Here is a 27,870-nt window from a genome sequence, read left to right on the forward strand (position 1 = left end):
GCAGGCAAGCTGGAAGGCGTCTTTCTGCTCTGTATATTTCTTTATTTTTTGGTGTTGGGGTTGTGTTTTTTTTTTTTTTTGCAGCTTTTGGTGCTAAAAAGCTCCCCAGGTCAAGGGGAAAGCTATGCATTCATGCCAAAAGGCCACCAGGCTTCAGTTCTGCTAGCCTTTAATTTGCTGCTGTTACCAAATATTGGACATATCTGTGCTAGCAGTACATAATGGTTTGAGGCAAGTTGAGAACCAAGGAAGTCAGGCTTCAAATCCCAATGATGCTCCTTGAGATCTTAGACAAGTCATGTAACCCTCAGATGCAAAACTTGTAAGCCCTCCAGCGACAGGAAAATACGTACTGTACCTGAATGTAATATGCCTTGAGCTGGGGTCAGCGGAACCCCCAGATTTTGTGAGCCTCATGTGGAATGCCTATTTGAGCTGCTAAGGTTCCTCGGCGTTTGTTAGCAGGACATCAGTGACGGTAGTGCAGGGGTTTTTCCTTCAGCAGGCACCCTGACCAGCTCAGAATTCAGATCTGGACCAGGAGGTTCAGTCTGTCACAGACTGGGAGGATGGAAAGTCTGATTCCATACCACTTTTATCCCAGGATAAAGTCTTACTAGCAGAGTCTCCTTCCATGCAGGAGGACAGTGATCAAGAAGGAGTGGAAACCCTGAATCAGGGGGAAGACCCCACAGTACTCCGGCTGCTCATGGCCTCCGCACTTTTGAGCATTATTTCCACCTCGCTGCAAGAAATAAAGCTGGAAGCCCTGCCAGCTTCCTCTTCTCAATGCTCAGTTATGAGCAGTTCTGTGGCTCCAACCACATTTTTTCCCTTGCATCCGGACATCACTAAGCTTGTCACTGACCACTGGGTATCACCAGAGGGGTCTCTTCAAGTGTCTAAAACTATGGCCAAGCTGTATCCGATGGCACCAGATTTCCAGCAGCTGTTTGTTCAGCCGAAAGTGGATTTGCCTAGTGAAGGAGGGGTGATGTTAAAGGATGCTCAGGACTGTCAAGTGGACTAGTTCCTCAAGCAACAATTTGAAGGTTTGGTCCTAGGGATTAGGGTGGCAGCTGCATCTTCCTTTGTGGCATGTGCTCATCACACTCACCTGTCTCGGTCCTCACTAGATCAGTAGATCAGTATCCCACTAGATCAGTATCTCGCAAACTTTTTCGAGTTGGAGCACACTAAACCTAGTGTCCCCAGCTTGAGACACCCGGAAGTGCGCTGGCGTCAGCGTGATGACGTCATGCGCAAAGGCCCTTCAAATGGGTCTTGCGCCGACAAAGACCCATGTTGGAGATAAGGGCTGGCAGAGAAAAAAGGTGCCGGTGTTGGGAGATTGCTTACAGGACGTCTTCGCGAGAGGCACGTCCTGTAGACAGTCATCCAGCGCTGGCACCTCTCCTCTTCCCCAGTGTACTGCAGCACACTGGTGTGCTACGGCACACAGTTTGCAATACACTGCAGTAGATGGTGAAGAGCCCCAAATGCTCCTCTCTGGGGTGAATTATATTGTGGATGATCTGTATGATCTTATCAGAGTTATGAGCAGGGCTTCGGCCTATGCTATCTCTGACCAATGGATGCTCTGGATCAAACAGTGGGCAGGAGATGCTACCTCTAGTGCATAACTAAGCAGGTTTCCCTTTCAGAGATGCTATTTGGAAAATGCCTAGATGACCTGATGGTCAGTGTAATGGACTGTCGCCTCATGTCCTTAATGGATATTGAAGGCTCTAGAGGATTCCTTACATATACAGGAGGCCAAATGACACAGAGATCTTTTCAGGGATCGCGTCAGAGATTCAGCAGGGGCAGGAGACAGCAAGCCTCAGGCTTTCACTTTTCACCAGCCACTAAGAAAGCACAATGATGCCAGGCCAGAGGCTAAGCTCACCCAGATAGGGGGCAGACCTACAGCCTTTTGGTTGATGTCTCAGATCTGCACAGACTGCTGGGTTCTAGATGTAATCTGGGAGGGGTACAAAATTGTGTTTTATGTACTCCTGCCATGCCGCTTTTTAATTTATCTGGCGTGTTGGCTGGAAAAAGCCCTGAAAGTTTGGGCTACAGTAAAATGGCTACTGGCTCTTCGGGCCATAGTGCCAGTCCCAGACACAGACTTGGGCTCAGGCAGATACTCTATATGCTTCGTGCCAAATTTACCCCAGGGGAACTGGACCCAGTTTTTTGGGGCTGGGCCAAGAAGGGCTTGCTGACAGGGCCAGTTTTTAGAGGCTGGAGAATTACTTACATTTGAGACCTTGGTGAATGAATATGGATTAACTCCCCGGGATCTTATTCCATATAGGCAGATAGAGAATTTTATTAAAAGAAAGGCTCATCGGGATCTGACATCCACGGAGCCATCCATCTCTGGAGGTGACCCTTATTGGAGGGAGTGGCCGGGAAATCATCGCCAAACTTTATAATGCGCAATTATCCTATCTCCAGGTATCTCTGAAGTATAGGTGACAGTGGAAAGAACTTCTTGGTAAATACTATTCAGGAAAAGAATAGGGAAAAAATTTTCCAATAACTTCTTAAAAGTTTCCATTGCTAGCAATATGATAGAAAACAGATATAAACTATACTATCATTGGTATTATACCCCGGTCCATCTTAAAAAGTGGCCCACTAGGCGGCTCGCATTCCACGCCCGGCTCCAAGTCAGCGAGCCGGGCTTCTTACCCATTTAAAGTTTGAGAATAGGTTGAGATCGTTTCGGCCCCAAGACCTCTAATCATTCGCTTTACCGGATAAAATTGCATCGCAGAGCGCTAGCTATCCTGAGGGAAACTTCGGAGGGAAACAGTTACTAGTCGGGGTTCGATTAGTCTTTTGTCCCTATACACAGGTCGGACGACCGATTTGCAATTAGTGGGTGAACAATCCAATGCTTGGTGAATTCTGCTTTGACCTTTGTTGGAGAGAATGCAGGGCGGTAGATACTTTTGCACATATTTGGTGGCATTGCCCCAAGGCTCAACATTACTGGGACAGGGTGGTACAGTTTGTATCTGATGTATTGGGACAATGTTTTCCTAAATCTATGGAATGCTGCTTACTGAATGTTGGTCCCTCGGATTTGCCTGCAAGATGGAGGAAATGGGTACATTTAGTCTTCACTGCAAGCCACCTCTTATTGTCATCTCATTGGAAGTGGCTGGAGATGCCAGCCCATTTGGTGTTGCTGGCCAACGTAAACTATATACAACAAATGTCTAAGCTGATAGCTCTCTGGAGAAATCATTTTATTCTCTATCGTAAGACCTGGGACGAATATATCACTTGGCAACAAGCTCACTCTGAGTCTGCAGATTCACTGAAATGGTTGTTTTATTGATGTCATTTTAGTGATATCCTGCTTGCACACATTCTGTTATTTGAGTTGCAGGAGGGGGAGGGGTACATAGATGTGTAATTATTTTCATTGGACATGTGCTGAAGAGTACCAGTGCATCAGTTCTGCCTATTCACCAGTACATTGTATGTGTATGTGTATTATTCTGTTCATGTAATATGTTTGGATATAATAAGAAAAAGAAAGAGCACTCCACTAGAAGGGTGGCTGCCTCTTGGACGGAGACTAGGGCTGTCTCTCCTGAGGAGATTTGTAGAGTAGCTATGTGGTCTACCTTTCATACCTTTACCAGATTCTGTAGGGTGGATGTAGCAACCAGAATGCTACTTTCAGGTTCTCTGTTTTGAAGGCAGGCTCAGCGAGCCTGCCCTAGACTGCTTTAATACATCCTTAGCATTCAGGAACACTAGATACATTTCACTAGAAAGAAAGATTAGGTTCTTAACTTGGTAATCTTTCTTGTAGATGTTTAATGTCCTGAAGCCTCACCCTGTGTTTTGGCTTTGCTTGCCTTCTGCTTTAGGATCAGTCTAGATTTGAAGAATTTCTGTGTGTCTCAGAAGAGCTGAGAGGATAAAAAAAATTGATGCTTAGGAAAACTCTCATGACCATTCAGTCTGGCTTAAGTCTCTGCTTGATACAGGTCATGCAAGTAGCTATGAGCTCTAAACATAATTAGTACTGGTTGCACAAGTTTGGATGTTATAATGTTATTTACTATGTTTGTTACAGAGCAGAACAAAATTGAAATGTTGGGAAATTTTCCCCGTTTTCCTCCTTCCAGTTATGTCTTTTATTACAATGCTACTTGACTGCTTTTGTACAAACTGATGGGGCAGGAGCAGTTCACTGGGTGGGAGGTGGAGTTGAAAACATGATTGACAGTTTTCTGCAAGCAACTTGCTAGTTCAGATTCAAGACCCTAGCATTCAGGACCACTAGACACATTTACAAAAAAGATTGCTGAGAGAAGAACCTAATCTTTCTATATCATCCAGTCCTTAATTTCCCTGTGTCTACCTTTCTCTCTTCACTCCCAACCGCCTGCCCCCCCTGGCATCCCCACCGCTGCTGCTGCTTTTCTCAACCAACAGTAGTAGAAGCAAACTAAATTACAGTGGTTGCAGGACCTCCTATATATGTCCGTTGCTTTTGGCTTTGCCCCGTAAAAAGACATGATATTGAATGTGGTGGGTCAGTAGCCACAGATATGGTAAAGAATGTCCTGTGATTGCTGTACTTTTCTTTGCCACCGCCGGTTCAGAAAAGCAGCAGCAGAGGGGTGATAGAGTGATGTGGGAAAGTGGTGGTCCTGGACCCATCAGCTGTGTGGAAGCGTATGCAGCCTAGAGGAAACGGTGCCTGTCAGAATCCTAAATAGTAGCAAGATTCCAATCCCAGGATAAGCAGTGGCTTCCCCCTATGTCTATCTCCAATTGCAGACTCGGTAGCAGGCAATAACATTGCTTAACCTGCTACTCTGACCCCTGGCTTGTCTTATATACACCACTCAGCTTTTGTGCCTTTTCTACATTGACACTGTGTAAATGACACAATAGTGCTTGTGACACAAAACTACCGGTAAATACTGATGATATTTTTTATCCTCAGAAAATCTACAATTATAAACATCTAGGAGTAGAAGCCCTATTAAAATCCAGGGTCTGATTTTTTTTTTTTTGTATTATTGTTTTTCAATCAGGATGCTAAAAGGATTCCCTCTGTTGGATCTTCTCCATTGTCACCGGTAAAGTGGCCTTTAATATTTTCCTTTGAATAAACTGTGTACTTTTAAGTTGCTGTTTTACTAATGACTCTTTGATTCTCTGGTGTTTGCAGACCCTGGAGCGGTGTAGTTTGGACATCACAGACTTTCAGGCAAGGAAGAGAAAGGTAAGTGGGAGATGAGTGTTTGGCTTTGGGTGAAAGGTTGAAGAGGTGTCGTAAGTACTCTTTTCAGTTTTTAAAACAACATTGTTCTTATGCTAGCATTTGCTGGCTTTCAGGGCTATTCCTGCCATCTAGGGAAAGAGTTAAGAATATAGTCTTAATGATTTCTTGCAAGAAAAGTAAAAAAAACAAAAAACATTTTATTCATTAGTTCTCAAACAAATGAGTAAAATGTTAATTTTGCTGACTTTATCGTCCCACCCAATATATTAATGGATTTTCTTATGTAGCCTTTTAAAATTGCCAATTTAACTTGCTGCCTTTCTCACTGAACATAGCTACTCATCCGTTAACTTTTATCACATTCTACCTGGTTCAGCTTCCCCTTGTCTTGAAGATGAAATCTTCCATTGGCATATGAGGTTTAAGCAACTCTCATCATGGCTTCACAGTTTGAGCTCCTTGCCTCTTACTTGTTTTTACCTGTAAGTGTGGTCTCTGTGCCCTGATTAAATTGTAAGCTCCAAAAGCTGGGGATTGTCTACTTTGTCTCTCTACAGTATTCCATATATCCTGAATGCACTATACAAATTACAACAATCCTCATTTTAATTCTAGCTTCTCTAGCCATACTCTTGCGCAACAGTCTGCAGGCTGTAGCTTCCCTCTGAGTCGACCAGAGTTGTTGCTTGTTGAACAGGATCTAAGATCTCTTCCATCCATGATGGTGGTGGCCATCCTGATGAGCAGAAACTGACTCTGAAAGTTAAACCAGGCTTTCATGCATGGACGGCTCAAAGCTCAGCTGACACATTTGAGCTGTGTCCTTGCCTCCAGTTTATAGTTGTTATAGGGTCAGTACTGTTTGATTAGATTTTGTCAGGAAGGTTAACATTGACCACCCTGCTTTTTTCTAGCTAAATGAATTCTTTTAGTCAGTGGTTCTCAACTCAAGTTGTAGTGCAACAGACACTTTATTCCTGAACCTGTGGGTAGTTAATCACTTCTTGTGGGAATCCTTGTAGAGAGCCTCATTAGCATTCTTTTGCTCTATCTCTCATCCACCATGGTCTTTTCTCCAATTCCTCAGTTGTCTCTATAAGTGAGATGGTAGGAGATGGTCTTTTCTGCTCATGTTTATTTTTATATTCAGTTTTTTGGACTGTTTGCAAGGCTTTTCGGTGCTGCAAAGGATCCCAAGCTTGGAACAGCTCTGGCTGGGGGAGAGCGCAGACTCTGAGGTCGAGGATCTGCTTCTAAGGGGCAGACTGCTTTGCAGTTCACCCACTTCGACATTCTACACTGCCTATTCAGAGCCTCGGGGACCTTTGCCTTGGGAGCAGAACTCGTCCCAAGTTCATCTGCAGTGGGTTTGAGTGCAGGCAGTGTGGCTCTGTGGCAGTTTTTCCAGGATTGGGGCCACTTGCTTCATTCCCGCGAGGTCCAGTGGGGGTTGAGGTCTCTGGCCAGTTTGGGCCCAAGAAGCACAAGCAGTTCATATTCCAGATTTGTTGAGGCAGAAATTCTCCTTGTAAGCTGTTTGCAGATTCAGCGCTTAACATGGTGCAGTGAGTAACAGGCTGGCAGCATGAAAACAGAATTTTTTGGGGGGAGGGGGTCTCTTAAATTCACTATTTTGAGTTCTAGGGTTAGTCAGGTCCCCCACCTCTAAAATCCCCAAATCGCTAGTTTTTGGACCCCAGTGTAGCTCCCCTGTGCCATTTTTGGTGCTAAAATTGTTGCGGCTGCGGCTATCTTGGATTTCCTGATTTGAAAATAAAAGCCTTTATCTGCCTCAAAACACCTCGATTTTGCTCAAAAACAGGCGTGATAGACTTCTCAGGCCAGGATACCCTTGATTTCATCTATTCCAAACAGTAGTCCAATTTCAATAAATCCTATACACTCAATAAATCCTATACCTTGATTTCATGCCATATTTGTGATGAATGGCTGTCTGAGGTTTGTCCGTGTCCCACATGCTCCATGGTGCTTGAGGGTGGAGTGGGGGCTGGGAGCCACTAGCTTAGCATCCTCTAGTTCCTTGGGGGGTGTTCATGCCCAAATGGTGAGAAGGCCAGGAAAAAAGTCCAGGTTTGAGCTGGGGAACAGTGCAAGTTTGTCCTCCAGTGAAGCACAGCCATGGCATGGCCACAAACATAGAAACATAGAAAATGACGGCAGAAAAGGGCTATAGCCCACCAAGTCTGTCCATTCCAAGTATCCGCCTCCCAGAGTTCACTTCCTTAGAGATCCCACGTGAGTATCCCATTTCCTCTTAAAATCCATCACGCTGCTGGCCTCAATCACCTGCAGTGGGAGTCTATTCCAATGATCCACCACTCTCTCGGTGAAGAAGTACTTTCTGGAGTCGCTATGAAATTTCCCTCCCCTGATTTTCAGCGGATGCTCTCTGGTGGTTGAGGGTCCCATGAGACAGAAGATATCATCTTCCGACTCGATACGTCCTGTGATGTACTTATAGAGAAAGTTGCTCGTGAACGTCTGCAGGGGCTGTCTGGATGTCCTGGACAGGGGTTTCCCCTGCATTCATCACTATGATGTTTGAAACTTACAGGATTAATAAGGGCCGCATGAAACCCTCAGGGATTGCAACCATGCTGGTGCCGAGGGGGGTTCCCCAGCGACAGTTTCATGCGCAAGACCTTGGAGGTCCAGTCTGAGGAAGAATGGGCTGGAGAGGGCTCTCTTTCAATGCCTCTACTCTCCCAGTCAAGATCCTCTAGGGGGGCTGGATTCAGATCTGGTAGAGGCCTCTGATCTCAGGACACAACTGTGCGCAGGCTGTTCATGCCTTCAGCACTTTTGCAGGTGATCCTGGAATCCCATCCAGGAAGATAGAGACTCTGCAGTCATTTACTACATAGTGCTCTCTTATATGCAGCATAAAGGCATAAACCACCTGTTTACTCTCTCACCAAGACATTACAAATATGCTCATGGACCATTTGGAAGTCCCAGAAGGAACTCTTCAGGTGGCCCAAGCCATAACAAGGCTTTATCCGATGGATGCTGAATTTTACCATTGAAAGTGTTCTCCCTTCTCAGTGTAAGCAGCATGGTATTAAAGGATGCCCAGGACTGCAGGCTGAATTTTGTTAATAAAGCAGCTCCGAGGCCGTGGCCTCAGGTTTAAAAGCAGTTGCAGTGGTGTCTTTTTTTTGCCCAGGCTTACCAATCCAAGTTGCACTGTGATCCAGAGGCAATTGCCCGGAGGGATCACCAGTTTCTAATCTCTGGAGTGGATTATGTAGCTGATATTCTGTATGATCCTTTTCAGAGTCATGAACAAAATGTCTGCTTATTCCACTGCTGCCTGCAGGATGCTATGGATCAGACACTGGGTGGCACATTTCTCCTCCAAGGTGAGCTTGTGTAAATTACCATTTAAGGGACATTTACTCTTTGGAAAAGGTCTGAATATTCTTATGGTTAGTGTGTAGGATCCCAAGCCAAAGTCATTACCGGACAGCGGACCTCGAACCCCTAGGGGGTCAGGTCGTGGTACTTTTCGGACCTACAGATGCTATTGCTAGTTCTCAGTACTGGTCCACAAATCGATGAAGTCATTCATGCAATGTGCGGCGGCAGCAAAAAGGGAGAGCAGAATACTAGGAATGATTAAGAAGGGGATCACGAACGGATCAGAGAAGGTTATGCTGCTGTACCGGGCCATGGCATGCCCTCACCTGGAAAACTGCGTCCATCACTGGTCACCGTACATGAAGAAAGACACGGTACTACTTGAAAGGGTCCAGAGAAGAGCGACTAAACTGGTAAAGGAGTTGCCATACAGTGAGAGATTAGAGAAACTGGGCCTCTTCTCCCTTGAAAAGAGGAGACTGAGAGGGGACATGATAGAAACATTCAAGATGCTGAAGGGAATAGACTTAGTAGATAAAGACAGGTTGTTCACCCTCCTAGGTAGGGAGAATGAGAGGGCACTCTAAAGTTAAAAGGGGACAGATTCCGTACAAACGTAAGGAAGTTCTTCTTCACCCAGAGAGTGGTGGAAAACTAGAACGCTCTTCCGGAGGCTGTTGTAGGGGAAAACACCCTCCAGGGATTCAAAACAAAGTTAGACAAGTTCCTGCTGAACCAGATCGTATGCAGGTAAGGCTGGTCTCAGGGCACTGGTCTTTGACCTGGGGGCCACCCTGGGAGTGGACTGCTGGGCACGATGGACCACTGGTCTGACCCAGCAGCGGCAACTTCTTATGTTCTTATACCACAGATAACTGGGTGCTGGACATAATATAGGAGCGGGTACAAACTCAAGTTGTTGTTTTTTTCCCCCTCCCAGACTCTTTTCTAGACACTCCAGCTGGGAGGCCGGGAAAGAAAAAAATAAAACTAAAGTGGCCAAAGTCCAAGCAACAGTGCAAAGGCTGCTGGTTCTAGAAGCCATAGAACCCATGCCAGAGGATGACTCAGGCTAGGTTCCGGTTAATACTCTATATACTTCATAGTGCCCAGGAGAGGCTCAGAAGATTGGAGACCAATTCTAGACCTCAAAGCAATGAATGCGGCTCTCAAAATACCCTGTTTCCAAATGGAGATGGTGAGGTCGGTGATTGCGTCAGTGGTGCCATGGGAATTTTCTCACCTCCCTGGATTTCACGGAGGCCTACCTGCACATTCCCATTTTTCCAAAGCACAGGAAATTTTTCTTATTCTTTGTGCTGGAACAACACTTTCAGTTCACATCTTTGCCCTTTGGGCTGGCCTCAGTGCCATGGACCTTCACCATTGTAATGGTGGTGTTTGCAGCACACCCATGCAGAGCAGGGATACAAGTACATCTGTATCTGGACAATTGGCTAATAAGTGCCCAGTCTGAATCCAAAGGCAGACTAGTGGTTCAGAGAATGATTCAACTGCTGCAAAAGCTGGGCTGGTTGGTCAACTGTTGGAAAAGCCACCTGGAGCCAAAGCAGATCTTGAAGTACCTGGGAATCTGGTTCGACACATGGGAAAACAAAGGGTTCCTCCCAGAAGACCGCAGAGAGAAGCTTCTGCATCAGTTATGGGAGTTTAAGAGCGAGACTGCTCCAATGACCTGGCATTATTTGCAGGAGCTGGTATCAATGGTTGCGACCATGGATATAGTTCCCTGATCAAGGGTGCATCACATCCAATCCAGGAGGTGCTCCTCTCCTGATGGTGCACACATGGGATGTGCTCCAGCAGCAGCTGCCTTGGACAGTGGAAGCTCTTTGCTGTCTAGGCTGGTGGTTGGAGCCCCAGACTCTCACCAGAGTAGTTCCTCTTTGCATATTTGCATGGGTGATACTGACAACGGATGCCAGCTTATATGGCTGGTGTGCACATTTCACGGGGTGTCCAGTTCAGGGATTCTGGTCCCCTTCTCTGAGGAAATGGTCAATCAACCGTTTGGAACTTCGAGCCATCTGCCTGGTGCTTCAAGTGTTGGGGAGCGTGCTGCAGAACAAAACAGTATGAATATTCTTGGACAAGGCAATGGCAGTAGCCTATATTAATCATCAGTAGGGTACAAAAAGTACTGCTCTACGTTTGGAAGCCCAAATGCTGTTTTGATGGGCGGAGGCCTGTCTCTTGGCACTCTCAGTGGCAGGAGTGGACTGTGTAAGCAGATTTGCTCAGCCAGAAGACCCTAAATCCCAGGGAGTGGTCACTGTCTCTCAGGAATTCTTCACCTGCATTGTGAATCAATGGGGCGCCCAACATTTGATCTGATCATATGGACAGCCAGCATGAAGGTGTCTTGGTTCCTCAGTTGAAGATATGTGCCAGGAAGCAAAGTTCTGGATGCCCTGATGCAACCCTTCCTTCTGTGGCAGACTTCCCCACAGGATCATGGTGCACCAGGAGCTGGTGATTCTAGTAGCACCAGACTGTCCGAGATGACTGTGGTATGCAGACCTGGGGCGTCTGCAAAGCGATCAAGGTCGCAAACTTCCATGTCATCCTCTGCTGATCACGTAGGGTCCAGTTGCCCTGTAGGATATAGAACATTTTGGTCTTATATCATAGCTCTTGAGTATACAGTGCTAGTGCATAAAGGTTATTTGGATGGAGTGGTTTCCACCCTTCTAAATTGTAGGAAGAAGGCAACTATAGCAGCATATGCGAAAGCCTGAAAGTGCTTTCAAGCGTTATCCAGTTATCCTCACAGTCTTTCCAGAGTTAGATGTGTGATTTTAGATGGTAAATACTGACTGGGTAAAGTGTAACGACATCTTTAAAACTTCTCCAGCCTTTACTCTCTTTCTTCAGAAACATTTTATGTGAACAGCAGTTTACCTGCACAAAATCTACCCTCTGAAGAAGGGGGAAAGTTCAGACCACAGACTTTATCTGGCAATCTTGAAAAGCTAATTGGACAAACCTTTTTATTTCAACTTCTATAAATTTAGAATATTAACCCTATTTTAAAATTAGAAGCTAGTAGGAATCCCCCCCCAGCAGAAATTTGTTTTGGTAGCACTCTTATGGTATCAAATGGATTTTTTTAGGGGGGAAGGGGAGAGTAGGGGTAAAATACAAAATCAGTTGATTACCTTTATAATGGAGGTCTGTGGTGCACCTCAATTTGATGCTATCGCCTCTTGTCCTCCACTGTGTGCATTGATGGTATGCTGTGGGCAGTAAAGGTAGTGATAGCAGGCTATGGTGTGAAAAGTAGGATAATGGAGCTCATTTGTGGAGTCACAGCTGTTATGGTGAATTGGGAAGACCCAAGAAGCACTGTGGTGAGGGGGAGTCCAGACTTATTGGACACGAGACAGTTGCTGGGTGAAAGGAGAGCAGTTGTTTGCTCATGCCTTGCCTTCAGTGTTTGGATTGAGGAGGTGGGGTAGGGGGGTAGGATGCCTTGGTAGGAGAATATATATGAGAGTTCTGTGTTCTGCTGTTGCTACAGATTGCCTTTTTACAGAACACACAACGAGAAGGTTAAAATGATCCGAGCTGTCATTTCTTCAGATTGCTGCTTTTCCTAGGACACCGCAGTAACATTTTGAATATGGTCATTTTCACAGTGCTTTCCTCTCTGAGTCTGGTAATTGAAGAGCTGTGTACAGTTAATGTGATTACTGCATGCCTGTCATTGGTGCATAATTTGCATTATTCAGGGTTGGGGGCAACTGAGTAGTACAGGTTAGCATCCAGGATTAACTACCATACTTACTGATTAGTGGCTTTTTACCTGTCACATTTTACAGATTGTTTAATTGTTTTGTCCTTTCAAAAGGTGGACGCCCAGTATCCTCCTGTCCAGAAGCTAATGACTCCAAAGGTTCTTAGCGTATCTTCAAACCGTTCCATGTATATCAAGCCGTCCCTGACACCAACTGCTCCACCTAGTAAGAATGGTAGAAGAGCAGAGGGAAAACGCAGAGTAAGTTATGATTTTCTGCTGCTCGTGTATAGAATGTGATTTTGGGCAACTCTCTTCTGGCAGCACAGAGGAGGGCGATCTTTTCCTCACTTGCTTTCTGCAAGGAGTAAGTGAGAACAGTTCTGTTACTGTGAGTTGCATGTTTGACCTTAAGGTGCCTAGGTTCTGGAGAGTAGTGCTGCTCGATTCAGGAAAAAAAAAATTTGATTTTACTGCCCAATTGGGTATTTTTTTCAAACATCCTGGTGGGTTTCTTTTATAGCCTCTTCACCCCCTTTGCTCTCTCCTACCCATTCTGGCGCTGTGGTGTAAACAAAACAAAAAATACATTTCCACTCTCTGTTAAATCCTAGTTTGCAGTCTAACACCACCGCTGGCAGGATACACATTTCAAATCTGACATATTGTAATCACAAAATAAAAAATAAAATTATTTTTTCTACCTTTTGGTGTCTGGTCATTATTCAAATCATTTTGGTCCCAGGCTCTGGTTGTCTATTGATAACTCGCTTGCCAGGGTCTCCTGCCCATTTGTCGTTTTCTTCTTTCTCATTGCTAATCATCCATCTTCCATCTCTGTCCTCCCCTTCCGTTTCCCTTCCCTCCCCCTGAGGTCTGGCATCTGTCCTTTTTTTTTGTCTCCATCCCCAGATCCACCTTTTCTCAACTACCCTTTCAACCAGCATCTCTCCCACCACTCCATCATCTCTCCCTTTCTCTTCCCAACTACCCTTCTATCCAGTATCTCTATCCCCCCTCCACACCATCCCTTGTGTCCAACTTCTCTCTCTTTTTGTTCCTTCCCTCCTTAAATCTCATTGTACACCATCTCTCTCCCTGGCCTCTGTTTTTAGACCCATTATTTCTTCCCCCTCCCAGTCCGGCATATGCACGTCTCTTTGAACCCCCCTTCCCTCCATCCCGCCATGTACACAAGGGCCCCCCTCCTACAAAGGCCTGCCTCCCACCCCTGAGGGCCTGCATCGTCCCTCCTGAGGGCCTGCACCGTCCCTCCTGAGGGCCTGCACCGTCCCCCCTGAGGGCCTGCACCACCACCCATGAAGGCCTGCACCCCCCCGAAGGCCTGCGTGTTCCCACCTGACCTCCCAGTTTTACTTTTACTTAATTCCAGCAGCGGAACAGCCTGCAAAGAGCATCGCCGGTGCTAGCAATCTTTGCAGCTGCCATCGGCTTCCGGAGCTGTCTTCCCTCTGCCGCGGTCCTTCCTCTGACATCAGAGGAGGGGCAGGACCACGGCAAAGGGAAGACAGCTCCGGAGGCCGATGGCAGCCTGCAAAGATCGCTAGCACAGGCGATCCTCTCTGCAGGCTGCTCCGCTGCTGGAATTAGGTAATGGATGTGCGGGAGACCAGGGAGGAAGCTGGACACCCCAGCACTTCCCAACTGACCCTCCCCCCTCGCCCTCTAAATCAGAAGCAGCAGCAGCCAGCAAGAGGCAGTGCTTCTGCTCCTGCTTGAGGGGGGAGGGTCAGTCACCGAATTGGGAGGCTGATTTTTTTTTTTTTTAATCAATTTGAACCGATTCACCTGAAGTGAATCGGGCAGCACTACTGGAGGGATCCTCTTCTTTCACTTCAGTTATTTTGTGTAACTTGAATGCCATTCTGTGTTTTCCTGACTGTAAAATCTATGCATTCAAGGGATAGAGAAGTCTAAAGGGAAGCAAGAACTTTTTTATAAGACTAAATCTTCCCTGCCTACCAGGTTGTAATTGGGTGGGGGGGGGGGGGGCGCGCAAAATTGAAGAGAATAAGGGATAGATATGATAGCAAACTAGTGACAAAGGGAAGGACTTGAAATTGATCATTCTGTACTGATAGCACCTAAGTGCAGGGCAGCACGAAAAGCCCATGGCTGCATTTCTCAATCCACTAACAGTGTTGGTGTGTTCTTGCCATCCGTATTAACTGGGAACAGGCAGGCAAGGGCTTCAGCAGAGGACCTCTGGTACCCAGGAATTGCTTTTGAAAACTTCAAATATTAATGATTTTTGGGCTGTACAGAAAATATTTTTAACAATTGCCATTTATTTTTCTCTTACTAGTTTGTGATAGGTAGTTCTCAGCATGCTGCTCTAACCAGTAAGCTGCTGCTCCATTTTTGATTTTGGCGACTGATAGTGTAGAAAGAGGAAGGAATTGACAAAGGAGTTGGTAGAATTTCAAAGTTTCTGTGGGATATACAGGACCACCCTCAAACACAGAATCCTGGCTTTAGCGTGAACTGTGAACTTTTTCTGTCTGGCTAATATAAGTTGTAATGGTTTAAGAGTTTTTAAAAAGGTGTTAAAAGTGCAAACCACTATGTCACCATTCTCTTTGTAGACTTGTGGCTTTATAAGAGAGAAAAAAAATTGAGGGTGTCAAAAATGAAGTGAGATTGCTGTACCTTAGCTTTGTGTTTTAAGGGGAGATGACACAGCTAGCCAAAAGCTAAAATTGAATACTCTGTTCTTGCAGGAGGCAAGAGAGAAGGATCGGGCTCCGGAGCCACAGCTGGAACCACCTGAAAGGTATTTAATGCTTTGATTTGTTTTGGGACGCTAGAGGTGTTCTCAGAAGTGATTATAATATGTGGGGTTGCAAAAGGACAAACACCTCTGATTTATCTTGCAGTATGTATATGTCTCAGGTCTGGCAGCTTCTGACCGCTGAGAAGCACACTCGGTGACCCACTGTGGGTTGGTTTACATTACCAAGAGAAAACCATGATAGGAATCATTTCATTCAATTAAGCTTTTCACTGATATTAATTCATATTAAAGAGTGGTGCATATCCAATCTTCAAAACACATTAATTTATAACTCAGAATATTTTCCAACATGTAGGGAGGATATACTCTCTTCTCTCATTTTTCTGCCTTCTCCCTTTCCCTCTTTTGCTGCTATGCCATTCTGTTCAAGGAGCAGGTCAAAGGGAATGCCAGTACCTACTCCATCCCCACCATTTTTCACTGATTGGTTCAAGTTTATAGAACTGAAATGGTGTTTCTTGCAGACGCCTTTGTACACTGTGTATTAGTTGTATTGGAGGAGAGAGGTGAAACCTGAATATCCTAGAGCAGATCTGTAAATCCAGACCATTTTCAAATATGATGGCCTCTAAACCTGTTGAACTACTTTAAATAAGCTGTGCAACTTAGCTAAGCTAACTTTCTTTTTCTAGCAGCATGGCAGATGCTTTGGAAATTTAGTGGTCAAATCAGGTGTGCTAAAAGGCATCCAGAGAGTCCTAAGAATGATACTTTACCAAATTAATTCTACAATTTACTAACTACCATATTTTTCACTCTATAAGACGCACCTACATGTAGAGGAGGAAAACCCAAGGAAAAAAAAATTTGGTTCAGAATTTTTTTCCTCCTCTACACATAGGTGTGTCTGGTGGTAGGCAGCCTGCAGCCCCCCGGTACCTTTTTTTAAATGCTGGCATCTGGTGGTAGGCAGCCTGCAGTCCCCCGGTACCTTTTCTTAAATGCTGGCATCTGGTGATAGGCAGCCTGCAGTCCCCCGGTACCTTTTTTTAAATGCCAGTGGTCCAGCACAGTCTCACCAGGAGCTTTCCGTGCTCCTGCTGGACGACTGCCTCTTTTGTTGCTGCAGAATGGTGAATAAGGCAGGAGCGCGAGCTTTACGCTTTCTGCCTGGTCCCTTGCATTCCGTGAATGGCTGCTGTCAATTCTCATGATTCTCCCTGTGCTTGAAAGCCATGCAGAAGGAATCCATTCCAGGTTTTCAGCTCCTCCTCTTTCTCCAGAAGGCTCTGCTGTCCCCTTCAGTTTTTCCTTCTTCACATGAGCCGGAAGGTGTCTTTCTGATCTACTCTGCATATTTCTTTATTGTTTTTGGGATTTTTTGCAGTTTTTGCAGCTATCAGTGCCCCAGAGCTCCCCAGTGACGGGACAATTCTGCCTGCTTGAAGAAGAAATAGTAACATAGTAGCATAACATAGTAAATAGACTTGGGTCTGCAACTGGCAGGTTAATCCCTTGGGGACCTGTTTGGCCAGCCTGCAGAAATTATTGTAGAGCTCAGGGTTCATATTCCTAGCAATTTAGCTTGCCTACTGAATCACAGGGGTTTGAGCGCAGGCTGTGAGGCATCTACAGGGGACTCAGCGAGGCTCTTCAGGGTGCCGCCTGAAATTTCAACGCTTCCCCTTTGCTTGTGCTGTTCCATGGGGGTTGAGGATCATTCCGACTGGCAACCTGAAGATCTCAGCAATTGGAGTTTCCAAGTTTATTAATATATTTGATAAATCGCTTATTTGAATTACTAAGCGATGTACATAGTCAAAATATAATATAGTAAAAAGAAACAAAGAATTTAACAATACAATTTCATATAAAACAGACATGAATCGGGAGGGAAGGAATAAAAATTACAATTTTCAGTTTATGGTAGAAAGTGGAAAAAAACAATAGGGTAGGGGTAATTAAACCACAGCATGATTAAAATCTCACTGAGAATTAAATGTTAAAAGCATCTTTGAATAGATAAGATTTTAAAAGTTTTTAAAAAATTATGACGTCTTTTTCATTTCTAATATATTGCGGTAGGGCATTCCACCATTGTGGTCCCATCACGGAGAATAAGTCAGATCTTCTTGTTCCAATAATTTTTAAAGAGGGGACTGTAAGAAGATTATGGCCGGTTGAGCGGAGTGAGCGTTGAGAATTGTAAGGTATTAATAGTTTGGATATAAATTGCGGTTCGTTAAAGGCTAAAGTTTTAAAGATAAGTAGCATTATTTTGAAGGTGATTCTATGACCAATTGGAAGCCAGTGGGCGTCTATTAGTAATGGTGAAACATGGTCGTATTTCCTGGCGTTATATATTAGTTTAATAGCAGTGTTTTGTATCAGCTGAAGTCGCCTTTTTTCTTTCTGTGTGATGTTAAGGAAAAGTGCGTTACAATAGTCGAGTCTTGCTATGATTAAAGAGTGAATTAGTATCTTAATAGAGTTGTTTAAAGTGTTTGAGGAAGAAGGATGGGGGGAGGGACAGATTTCATGTCAGATTAATTGTATTATCAAAAAGGGATGTATAATTATATATAAATTTGGAAGGAATATTTTATTGATATGGAAAAGGGTGGGAGGTGGGGGGGGAATAAAAACATGTATAATAATATTGTTTAAGAATGCCAAGTGTGTTATGTAAATTAATTGTAATAATACTGTACACTTGTTGAAAGAAATAAAAAGGAATAAAGATTTAATAAAAAATAAAACAAAAACAAAAAAAAAACAATTTTTGACAGTGAACGAAATATGTTCGTGGTAAAGCAGTTTATTGTCGATTATTACGCCAAGAATTTTGATAGAGGGAACTAGATTGAGTGGAATATTGTTGAGAATGAATGAATTCTTCAAAGTTATATCTTTTTTCCAGGTGAATAACATTGATTGAGTTTTATTTATATTGAGTGCCAATTTGTTTGTGTTAAGCCAGTTTTGTATTATATCCAGTTTGTGATTGATGGATGCGATATCATTGTTATTTTCTGGGTCCAAGGGGTGAATGAGCTGAATGTCATCAGCGTAAGAGAAAGGAGTGAAACCTATGGACTGGCAGATGCTTAAAAGTGGAGAGAGAAATATGTTAAACAGTAGAGGGGACAAAATAGATCCTTGAGGGATTCCGAAGGTAGAAGATTGAGTTGTGGACATTTCGTTATTAAACTTAACAGAAGAAGTTTGATTAGTGAGATATGAAGTAAACCAAGTAAGAACTTTCTCAGTTATTCCAATTGATTCTAACCTTTGTAGAAGAAGGTCGTGATCTATAGTGTCGAAAGTGGCAGAGATATCTAATGAAAAAAGAATAACAGATTTGTGATGGTCTAAGAAATATTGTATGTTTGATGTTAGTCCGATTAAAGAGTATTCCGTATTGTGAAATTTACGGAATCCTGTTTGGTTTGGGTGTAGTGCGTTGGTATTTTCTTTTTTTTTTTAAATTTTTATTTATAAGTTTTCCATTCTTACATTATTTGAGAAATATAATATACAATAAATTATTACATATCTTAAATATTATCATTAATAATACATCATGTTGAAAATATAATATGATAACACTTATACAATAATATGTATAATATAAATCCCAATCCCTTTTTATATAATATATTTCATTAATTATTCAAAGCCCACCCCATTCATGTATATATTATTTATCCTTGTGCTAAGAACTTAATCATTAGAATAATTTGTCAATGGTTGCCAAATTTTATTAAAATTAAGAAGATTTCCCTGTTGTAAAGCTATTATTTTTTCCATTTTATAAATATGACAAACAGAATTCCACCAGAATGTGTAATTTAATTTGGTGTAATCTTTCCAATTTTGAGTAATTTGTTGCATGGCGACTCCTGTTAGTATCATTAATAGCTTATTATTATTTGCTGAAATCGGACTCATAGTTCTCATTGCAGTGCCAAATAGTATGGTGTCATATGAGAGTCCTACATGATTTTCTAGTAATTTATTAATTTGGGGCCATATTGAATTCCAAAAAGCGTTTACATAGGGACAGAAAAAGATTAAATGATCTAACGTCCCTATTTCTAATTTACAATGCCAGCATCTATTAGATCTAGTACTATCTATTTTTTGCAGGCGCGTTGGGGTCCAGAACACTCTATGTAATAAGAACAACCATGTTTGATTCATAGATGCTGACCTTGTAGATCTTAATCTCCAGGACCAAAATCTTGGCCATTGAGATTCAGAAATTTTCTGACCAATCTCAATACTCCAAATATCTCTAAGACCTGTTTTCTTTTTTTTATTTAAAAATCCATATATCAATTTGTACCATTTTGCGGCTTGGTGACCCAAAAAATCCGTCTGGAAACATAGAACCTGTAGGCTATATTGATTATTTAGATTTTTCCATTCAGGGAACCCTACCTGAATGGCCTGCTTCAATTGCATCCATTTAAAATATTGTGTTTTATTTAAACCAAATTTGTTTTGCAATTGTGAAAAACTAAGCAGTGAACTTTCTGATATGACATCATTCAATGTTCTTATTCCTGCATTTATCCATTGTTTCCAGACGATTTTATATCCGCCAATTCTGATCCTGGAGTTTATCCATATTGATTGATTTAGAGATTTAGCAATAGGTTCTGGTGATAGATTACTGATATATCTCAATGTTTTCCAAGTGTCAAATAAAATTCTGTGGTCTTTGTATCTTTTAGGCATTTTTATAGTTATTAATTGTTCTGGATATAAAGGGAACAGGAGCCGCCATTCTAAATACAGCCAATCTGGTACATTTTCTAAAAGGTCTGGGAGGATCCAATACATACCCTGTCTTAAAATATAGGCTTGATGATACCTATAAAAATTTGGAAAATTTACCCCCCCTTCCATAATTGGTCTTTGTAATGATACTAAAGCGATTCTTGGTCTTTTCCCACACCAAACAAATTTTGTAAGAATATTATTAAGTTTTTTATAAAATGACCCCTGAAAAAATATTGGAATCATACTCATTTGGTAACAAACCACAGGCAATATCATCATTTTAATTGTTTGAATTCTTCCCCACCAAGAAAGATGTAATGGATTCCATTGCTCACACATTTCTGTTATTTTTTTTAATAAAAGTTTTTCATTCTCTTTGACTGTGTCTTCTATTGTATTTTTGATCATAATTCCTAAGTATTTTATACCATCCTCTTTCCAAATAAATGAATATGGGTCAAATAATCCTTTGGTACAATGAACATTTATTGGGAGAATTTCAGATTTATTCCAATTAATTTTATATCCAGAAAAAGTACCATATTTTTCTATTAAATTTAGTATACATGGAATAGTAGTTTCCGGTTTTCTTAAATATAATAATATATCATCTGCATATGCAGATAATTTAAATTCAAAACTGGTAAATGATAATCCCTCTATCTCCTTAGTTTTGTTTATTGCAATTAATAAAGGTTCTAGGACAATATCAAAAAGTAAAGGAGACAGAGGGCATCCTTGTCTAACTCCCCTATGCAAGTTAAATCTATTTGATAAATTATTATTAATATATAATCTTGCTCCAGGAGAGCTATACAATGTCTGAATCATTTTAATAAAACCGGATCCTATACCAAACCATTGTAAAGCTTGGTATATAAAATTCCATTCCACTCTGTCAAAAGCTTTTTCTGCATCTAAAGATATTAAAAAAGCTGGATCATTTATATTTTTTGCTAAATTTAATGAGTGGAATGCTAATCTAGTATTATTTGATGAGTGTCTTTTAGCAATAAATCCTGTTTGATGTACATCAATAATGAAAGGGAGAGCTTTTGCCAATCTTAATGCTAATACTTTAGCCATTAATTTATTATCTACATTCAATAATGAAATAGGCCTGTAATTTGATACCAGAGTAGGATCTTTGTTTGGTTTTGGTAAGACTATAATTATCGATTCTGCCATAGTACCAGAAATTTTTCCATTCTTTAATTGGTATTGATACAGATTTAACAGATGTGGTAATATAATATTTTGGAAAAATTTATAAAATTCAACAGTATACCCATCTCCACCTGGAGCGGATCCAACTCTAAGAGACTTCAATGCTGTTTCTAATTCTTTTAAAGATATAGGTTCTTCTAAACTTCCTTTTATATGATCTGGAATATTTGGTCCAATATATGAATTTAAGAAAGTTAATCCGTCTTGTTCTTTATTTTTATAAGAATTAGAAGTATATAATTCTTTATAAAAATCAAGAAATTGTGTTATAATATCTTTTGTGTTGGTATGTGTATTACCTTGTGTATCTTTAATTGCAATAATCTTAGATTTTCTTTTCTTTGCTTTTAGAAAGTTTGCTAATAATTTCCCCGCTTTATTTGAATTTCCATAATATTGTACTTGTTTGTTAAAAATGTCTTTCCTCACAATTTGAGAAGAAATTTCATTGTATTTAACTTTTAATTTTAATAATTCTTGTAATGTATTATTTTCCCATTTCTCAATTAATTTATTTTCTAATAATTTAATTTGATTTCCCATCTCAAGAAATTGTTTTTTTTTTTGTTTGTTAATAAATGTTGAATATGAAATAATATTTCCTCTCATAGTTGCTTTAAAAGCATCCCATAAGATTTCAGCATTAATATCATCTGTTTCATTAAATTGAAAGAATTCTTGCATTTTTATTTTGAAATCTTCAAGAAATTTTGAATCCGCTAATAAATCATTATTAAATTTCCAAATTAAATCTAAGTTTTCAGCATCATAATTTTGAAGATTAATCCACACACCAGCATGATCTGAAATTATAATGGGATCAATTACTGCTTTTAAGATGCGCTGCGCTATATTATTAGAAACAAATATATAATCAATTCGTGAAAAAGATTTATGGACCTGAGAACAAAAAGAAAATTCCTGATCATTAAAATGAAGAATTCGCCATATATCTACTAAATCACAAGATAGAATCAAATTATCTAAGCCTAATGATTTTATAACTTTACTTGGTTTTTTATCCAATATCGGATCCATTACAGCATTGAAATCTCCTGCTACTATTAAATTAGATGTAGCCAGTGGTAAAAGCAACTGTTGAATTTGTTTAAAAAACTCCATTTGATTCGTATTAGGAGCATATAAATTGAATAAATTCAGGGTAGTATTTCCCAGAACCATTTCGACATGTACCCATCTTCCTAAGGGATCATAATTAATTAATTTAAAATCTGCATTACATTTTTTATTTATTAGAACAGCCACTCCAGCCTTTTTCTTTAAAGCCGGTGCAAATAAACATTTAGAAATAAAACCTCCAGATAATTTTTTTGATTCAATTTCCGATAGATGAGTTTCTTGAATAAAGTAAATGTCCGCATTTTGATTTTTAAGGAACGATAACAATTTCTTCTTCTTAATAGGATGATTTAAACCATTGACATTCAGTGAATACATTTTTAGATCCATCTAATTAATAATTATATTTATCCAATATTTATCCAGTATTCTATGATTATTTACATGATTAGTTCCCAGCACATTCATTAAGAATTTATCCCCTTTCCCACCCATTATTTTCCCTCCCCTCCCACCCTTTATCTTATTCTGATTTGGAACACGCATTGGTCATGCAAAACCTACAACTCCATCTCCAGGCAACTAATAATTCATTATATTATTTAAAAACATATTTTTGAATTCAATACATTCTTTATACTTCTACCCTTATATTCTTAAAAATTATATTCATTTAATCTATAAAATTTTATAAATTTACTGAAATTTATATATATTTGAATCATAAATTATATTCAATATGCATACATGTAATATAATATTCTTAATAGATAAACATATTTTAAATGTAGCTCTTATTCTTTATATATATATCTTTATATCTTCATATAAATTAAGTATATCCATTTTTAATATAAATATATAATATTAATCTTAATAATAATGCATTTCAATCATTTTCATAAATCATCATCATAATAAATTAGTTTGAATGAATAATTGATTAAAATATACATTTTATGTCAATACATAAGTTTTATAATAAATTCATATTTTATTAATTATCTATCATTCATTTACTTATTTTCTTATTTATCATAATAAGTTATTATGACTGAAAAATTAAATAAAATAAAATAAAATATTTATTAGACATCTATTTTTTTAATTATTTCTGTAAATATTCAACTACTTTTCTTGTATATATTTCATAAAATTATAATTTCTTTATACAGAGTTAAAATATTGATTTTATAATAAAATTAATATATTTCATTAGTAAATCTTATTCTCAATATATCAATTACAAATTTTTTCAGTATTTAATGATAATTTCTTTGTAACTCATTTCATTATTACTTAATCTTAATAATTTAATATGCTATATAATTGAATATATTATCTAATTTGATTAAAACTTGTATTTTATATATAATTTTTTATTTATATTTTGATAATAAAATTTTTTTTTATATATATATTTTTTTTTTTTTTTTTTTTTTTAATATAATAATAATTAGTGATATTAATAATTGTGGATGCTGATTTTTAAAAACTATTATATTATTGCATCCATTATTCCAATATATACTATTTCCAGTTAATAACATTTCTTATGTCTTAAAAAATTTTTTTTTTTTTTTTTTTTTTTTTTTAATAATCTTCTTTATTTTCATTTTTTTCCATCTTCATTCTTCTTTCTTCTTTCTTCTTTCTTCTTTCTTCAGCTGAATTGTTCTGTTTTTTATATAAATTTAGGATCTTTTTGTGTCAGAAATTCTTTCAGCTTTGCCGGGTCTTGAAAATATATGGATTTATTTCCACTGGATATTCTCATAGTGGATGGATAATATAGACCATATATGTATCCTTTTTCCTTCAGCTGCTGTCTGTATGTGAGGAATTGTTTTCTTATGTTAGCAGTATATTTAGCAAAATCCGGTACTAAAATCAGTTTTGATCCTTTATAATTCAAGTTTTTATTTGCTTTTGCCATTTTTAATATTTCTTGAGCTTGTTGATACCGTAGCACCTTGAATATCAAAGGTCTTGGAGCAGGCTGGTTTACAGGCTTTCTTGTGGGGATTCTGTGGGCTCTTTCAATTTCTAACGGCCATTTTGAGTTAAGCTGAAGCAGTTTAGGTAACAGATTTTCCAGGAATTGTACTGGATCTTCTCCTTCAATATTTTCAGCCAGCCCCAAAATTCTGATGTTCTTCCTTTTTCCTCGGTTTTCCATGTCCACCATTTGATTTTTTAAAGCAGTTATTTCTTTTTTATCATTTTCATATTCCTGTGTGAAAGATTCAAACCTCTCCACTTTTTCTTCCAGCACAGTCATTCTCAGTCTCTCAGTTTGGATTTCTAGTTTCATATTAAGAAGCTCTTCTTTTACTTCAGATATTTTATTGGAGTTTTCAGTCAGCATTAGTTTTATTTTATAGAGTTCAGTCATTATATCAGCCTTTTCAGTGAGTTCTTCAGTCTCCATCGGGAACGGCACACTCGATGGTGACAGGGGAGTAACTTTTGTTCTTTTTGCTGAGATACCTGATGTCGAAGGTTTCTCAGCTTTCCCCTGCTTCATATTCGCCATCTCCGACGTTGTTTTAAGTGTTTTTGATCGCGATTTGAAAAAGTAAAAGTATTAATTTTATTCCGTTTGTTGCCTGGATACGGGAGCGCTGCAGTTAGGCTGCCATATCGTGCGCGTTCCAAGCCACGCCCCCGTGCGTTGGTATTTTCTACAAAGTCCGAAAGTTGGTTAAATATCAGCTTTTCTGTTAATTTTGATAAAAATGGTAGGTTTGCTATAGGGCGGTAATTTGTGGGTTCGTCTATACTAATTTTGTGGTTTTTAAGGATAGGAGTAACAATTGCAGTCTTCCATAAGGATGGAACGGTGGCTGTAAGTAGGGCTGGCTGATTGAGGCAAGGATCCTTCTCCCAGATCTAGCTACTACTTAGAGCTGCAGCGCCTTCAGTGAATAAGTCTATTACAGCCCATGGGCAAAATCAAGGGAATCTGAAAAAAGATTTTGAAGGTTTCTGCCTCATCCCCTATGGACTCCCACCTCTAAAATCCTGTTTTCTGAGATTTTTAGTTTTAGTTAAAGCATTTTTGAGTCATATTCTAGTGCTAAAACACTGCTGTGACGGCCATCTTGGATTCCCCAATTTTTTTTCAAAGTTCTCCAAATCCTTCAAATCACCTTAATTTGCCTCAAACCTGGCAGGGATGGTGTTCTCAGGCTCTCTTACTCCTAATTCATGCCGGTTATGTGCTGAATGGATGTTGGAAGAATGCCATTGCACCACATGCTGCACAGCTCATGAAGGGGAGACGAGAGCATAGGTCTTAGTCTCCCTTTTGGTCTCTAGGGCTGAGGAACCTCTGGGGAGGTCTGTCTACCATGAGAAAATCCCTCCCAGAGCCCTGAAACAGTGGCATTATGAGTGTGGAAGTCATGGATCATAAGATGGAGTTAACCTAAAGGGGACTCGGTGATGCCTAGTAGAGAATGACACGGTGGTTGTTACCCGCGGCTAGCCGCAGGTAACCCGCCAAAACAGTGACCAAAAAAAAAAAAAGGTCACCACGACTTCGGGGACAAGGCCATTCACCGCCCCGTGGAGTGGTGAATGGTAGCACGGGGCGGTGAACTAGTAGTGAACGAGCGTTCGATCCGGCAGCCCACTCTCTCCCGCCGGCCTTCCATGCATCCCCCTCCCTCCTTTTCCCTTACCTTTTCTTCTTAAAACTGGCGATTTCTATAAGGCTACGAGCTGTATTACAGCTGGAGCCTTGAAGTCGCGTCGCGTTGCCTGCTTGAAAAAAAAGTCTCCTCTGACGCAACTTCCTGTTTCCGGTTCCATCGGAGGAGACTTTTCTAGCAGGCAACCCGACGCGACTTCAAGGCTCCGGCTGTAATACAGCTCGTAGCCTTATAGAATTCGCCAGTTTCAAGAAGAAAAGGTAAGGGAAAAGGAGGGACACAGGGATATGCACGGCTGGCTGGCGGGAGGGAGCTTCTGGACCGCATGAAGGGTGCTGAGGAAGGGGGGATGGAGAGGAGAAGACGCTGAAGACGGGGACGGTGACTAGAGAGTTGTGCGGGGACAGAAATCCCACCCGTCCCCACCCGTCCCCGCGAGGAATCCCCTCCGTCCCCGCCCGTCCCTATAAACTTCAGAAATAGTTATTTCATTTAATTATGCTACTGAATTAAAGGCTCTGGTAGAAACCCATTTACAAATAAGCAAAAAGACTTTATTAATTTGAAAATATTAATTGGGAAGAATACATACTTTGTAAACGGGTTTCTACCAGAGCCTCTAATGTTTATAAATTTTTATCAACACAACTAATATACCGTGTTTCCCCGATGGTAAGACACTTTCTTATTTTTTTTGGAAGGCCAAAATATGCTCTAGGGCGGGGGTCGGCAACCCGCGGCTCCAGAGCCGCATGCGGCTCTTTTCCACCTCTGCTGCGGCTCCGGTAGTGTGTCACGCAGGAATGCAGCTTACAAGTCCGGCGTCGCGGCGGGAAATAGCCATGCTGAGCAGTGAGCTCAGCACACACAGATGAAAGCCTTGCTTGCTGATTGGTCCGGCGGCCCCGCCCCGCCGTGCCGCCGGACCAATCAGCAAGCAAGGCTTTCATCTGTGTAGTGCTGAGCTCACTGCTCAGCATGGCTATTTCCCGCCGCGACGCCTGAAAAAGAAATCATCCTGGCCGGGGTCGGTGTCATGCTCCGGAGATCTACAGCCTTCCTATCTCCCTCTCCCTTCTACCTGCTTCCGGCCACATCCCCTGCTCCGCGGCTCTCTTCGGCAACTCAGCAGCAGCTTCTGACGTCGGGGCCTACCCTCTGCGAGTCCCGCTTGTTTCAACTTCCTTTTTCCACAAAGGCGGGACTCGTAGAGGGAAGGCCTCGATGTCGGCAGCTTGTCTTGATCACCGCTGCTGACGAGTTGCTGAAGAGAGCCGCGGAGCAGGGGGGTGTTGCCAGGTGCAGGTAGAAGGGAGAGGGCCAGATGCAGGACTCGTGGGTGAGGGAGGAGAAGAGAGAGAGAAAGAGAGAGGGGAGGGAAACAAAAGGAAATATTTCATACTGGGCTGGGCCGGAGTGGAGGGAGGGTGGAAAGATTCTGGCTACCGGGTGCAGTAACAAAGGAAAAGGGGGGAAAGCTGAAAATGGATATAGTGACACAAAGAAGAGAAAGGGTAAGCAGGACCTACTGAATAAGGATAGAGATACAGAGGGGACATGAAGAGGAGGTGAAATAGAGACATAGAAGTAATGCTGAAAAAGTGGGGGGGGGGGAGATAAAGACATTGAAAGGGCAAATGGTGAACATGGCGTAAAGATAAGGACAGAGACAAATGAAGATTCTGAAAAAGTGGTGAGATAGGGATATAGGTGAGATGGACACAAAGAAGGGTGATGCTGGAAAATAGGTGGAATGGTAATTCTGACAGACACAGAAGGGAAATGCTGGATCAAGGAGAGATGGGGCTCAGGCTGGATGGAATGAGGAGAAATGCCTTGTTGGCCCGGAACTTCCTCTCCTACATCAGAATTGACGTCAGGGAGCGGAATGCTGGTCAGCGCAACACTTCTGCAGGGAAAGCTTGGGACGGCGGTGGCTTGGGGCTGTTCCCCGATT

General features: G+C 41.2%; 1 protein-coding gene across 4 annotated transcripts in view; it reads left to right on the top strand.

The window, feature by feature from the left end:
- The window catches only part of NUP153 (nucleoporin 153), a 310,572-nt gene that overhangs the window by 67,343 nt on the left and 215,359 nt on the right, over positions 1-27,870 (top strand). For all 4 annotated transcript variants that reach the window (XM_033934594.1, XM_033934593.1, XM_033934596.1 and 1 more), the window contains 4 exons: positions 5,079-5,123; positions 5,216-5,269; positions 12,522-12,668; positions 15,149-15,201. In XM_033934594.1, the coding sequence (XP_033790485.1) occupies positions 5,079-5,123; positions 5,216-5,269; positions 12,522-12,668; positions 15,149-15,201 (299 nt within the window). The remainder of the gene's footprint in view (positions 1-5,078; positions 5,124-5,215; positions 5,270-12,521; positions 12,669-15,148; positions 15,202-27,870) is intronic.

Source organism: Geotrypetes seraphini, chromosome 2 (assembly GCF_902459505.1).
Source record: "Geotrypetes seraphini chromosome 2, aGeoSer1.1, whole genome shotgun sequence".
Lineage (NCBI taxonomy): Eukaryota > Metazoa > Chordata > Amphibia > Gymnophiona > Dermophiidae > Geotrypetes > Geotrypetes seraphini.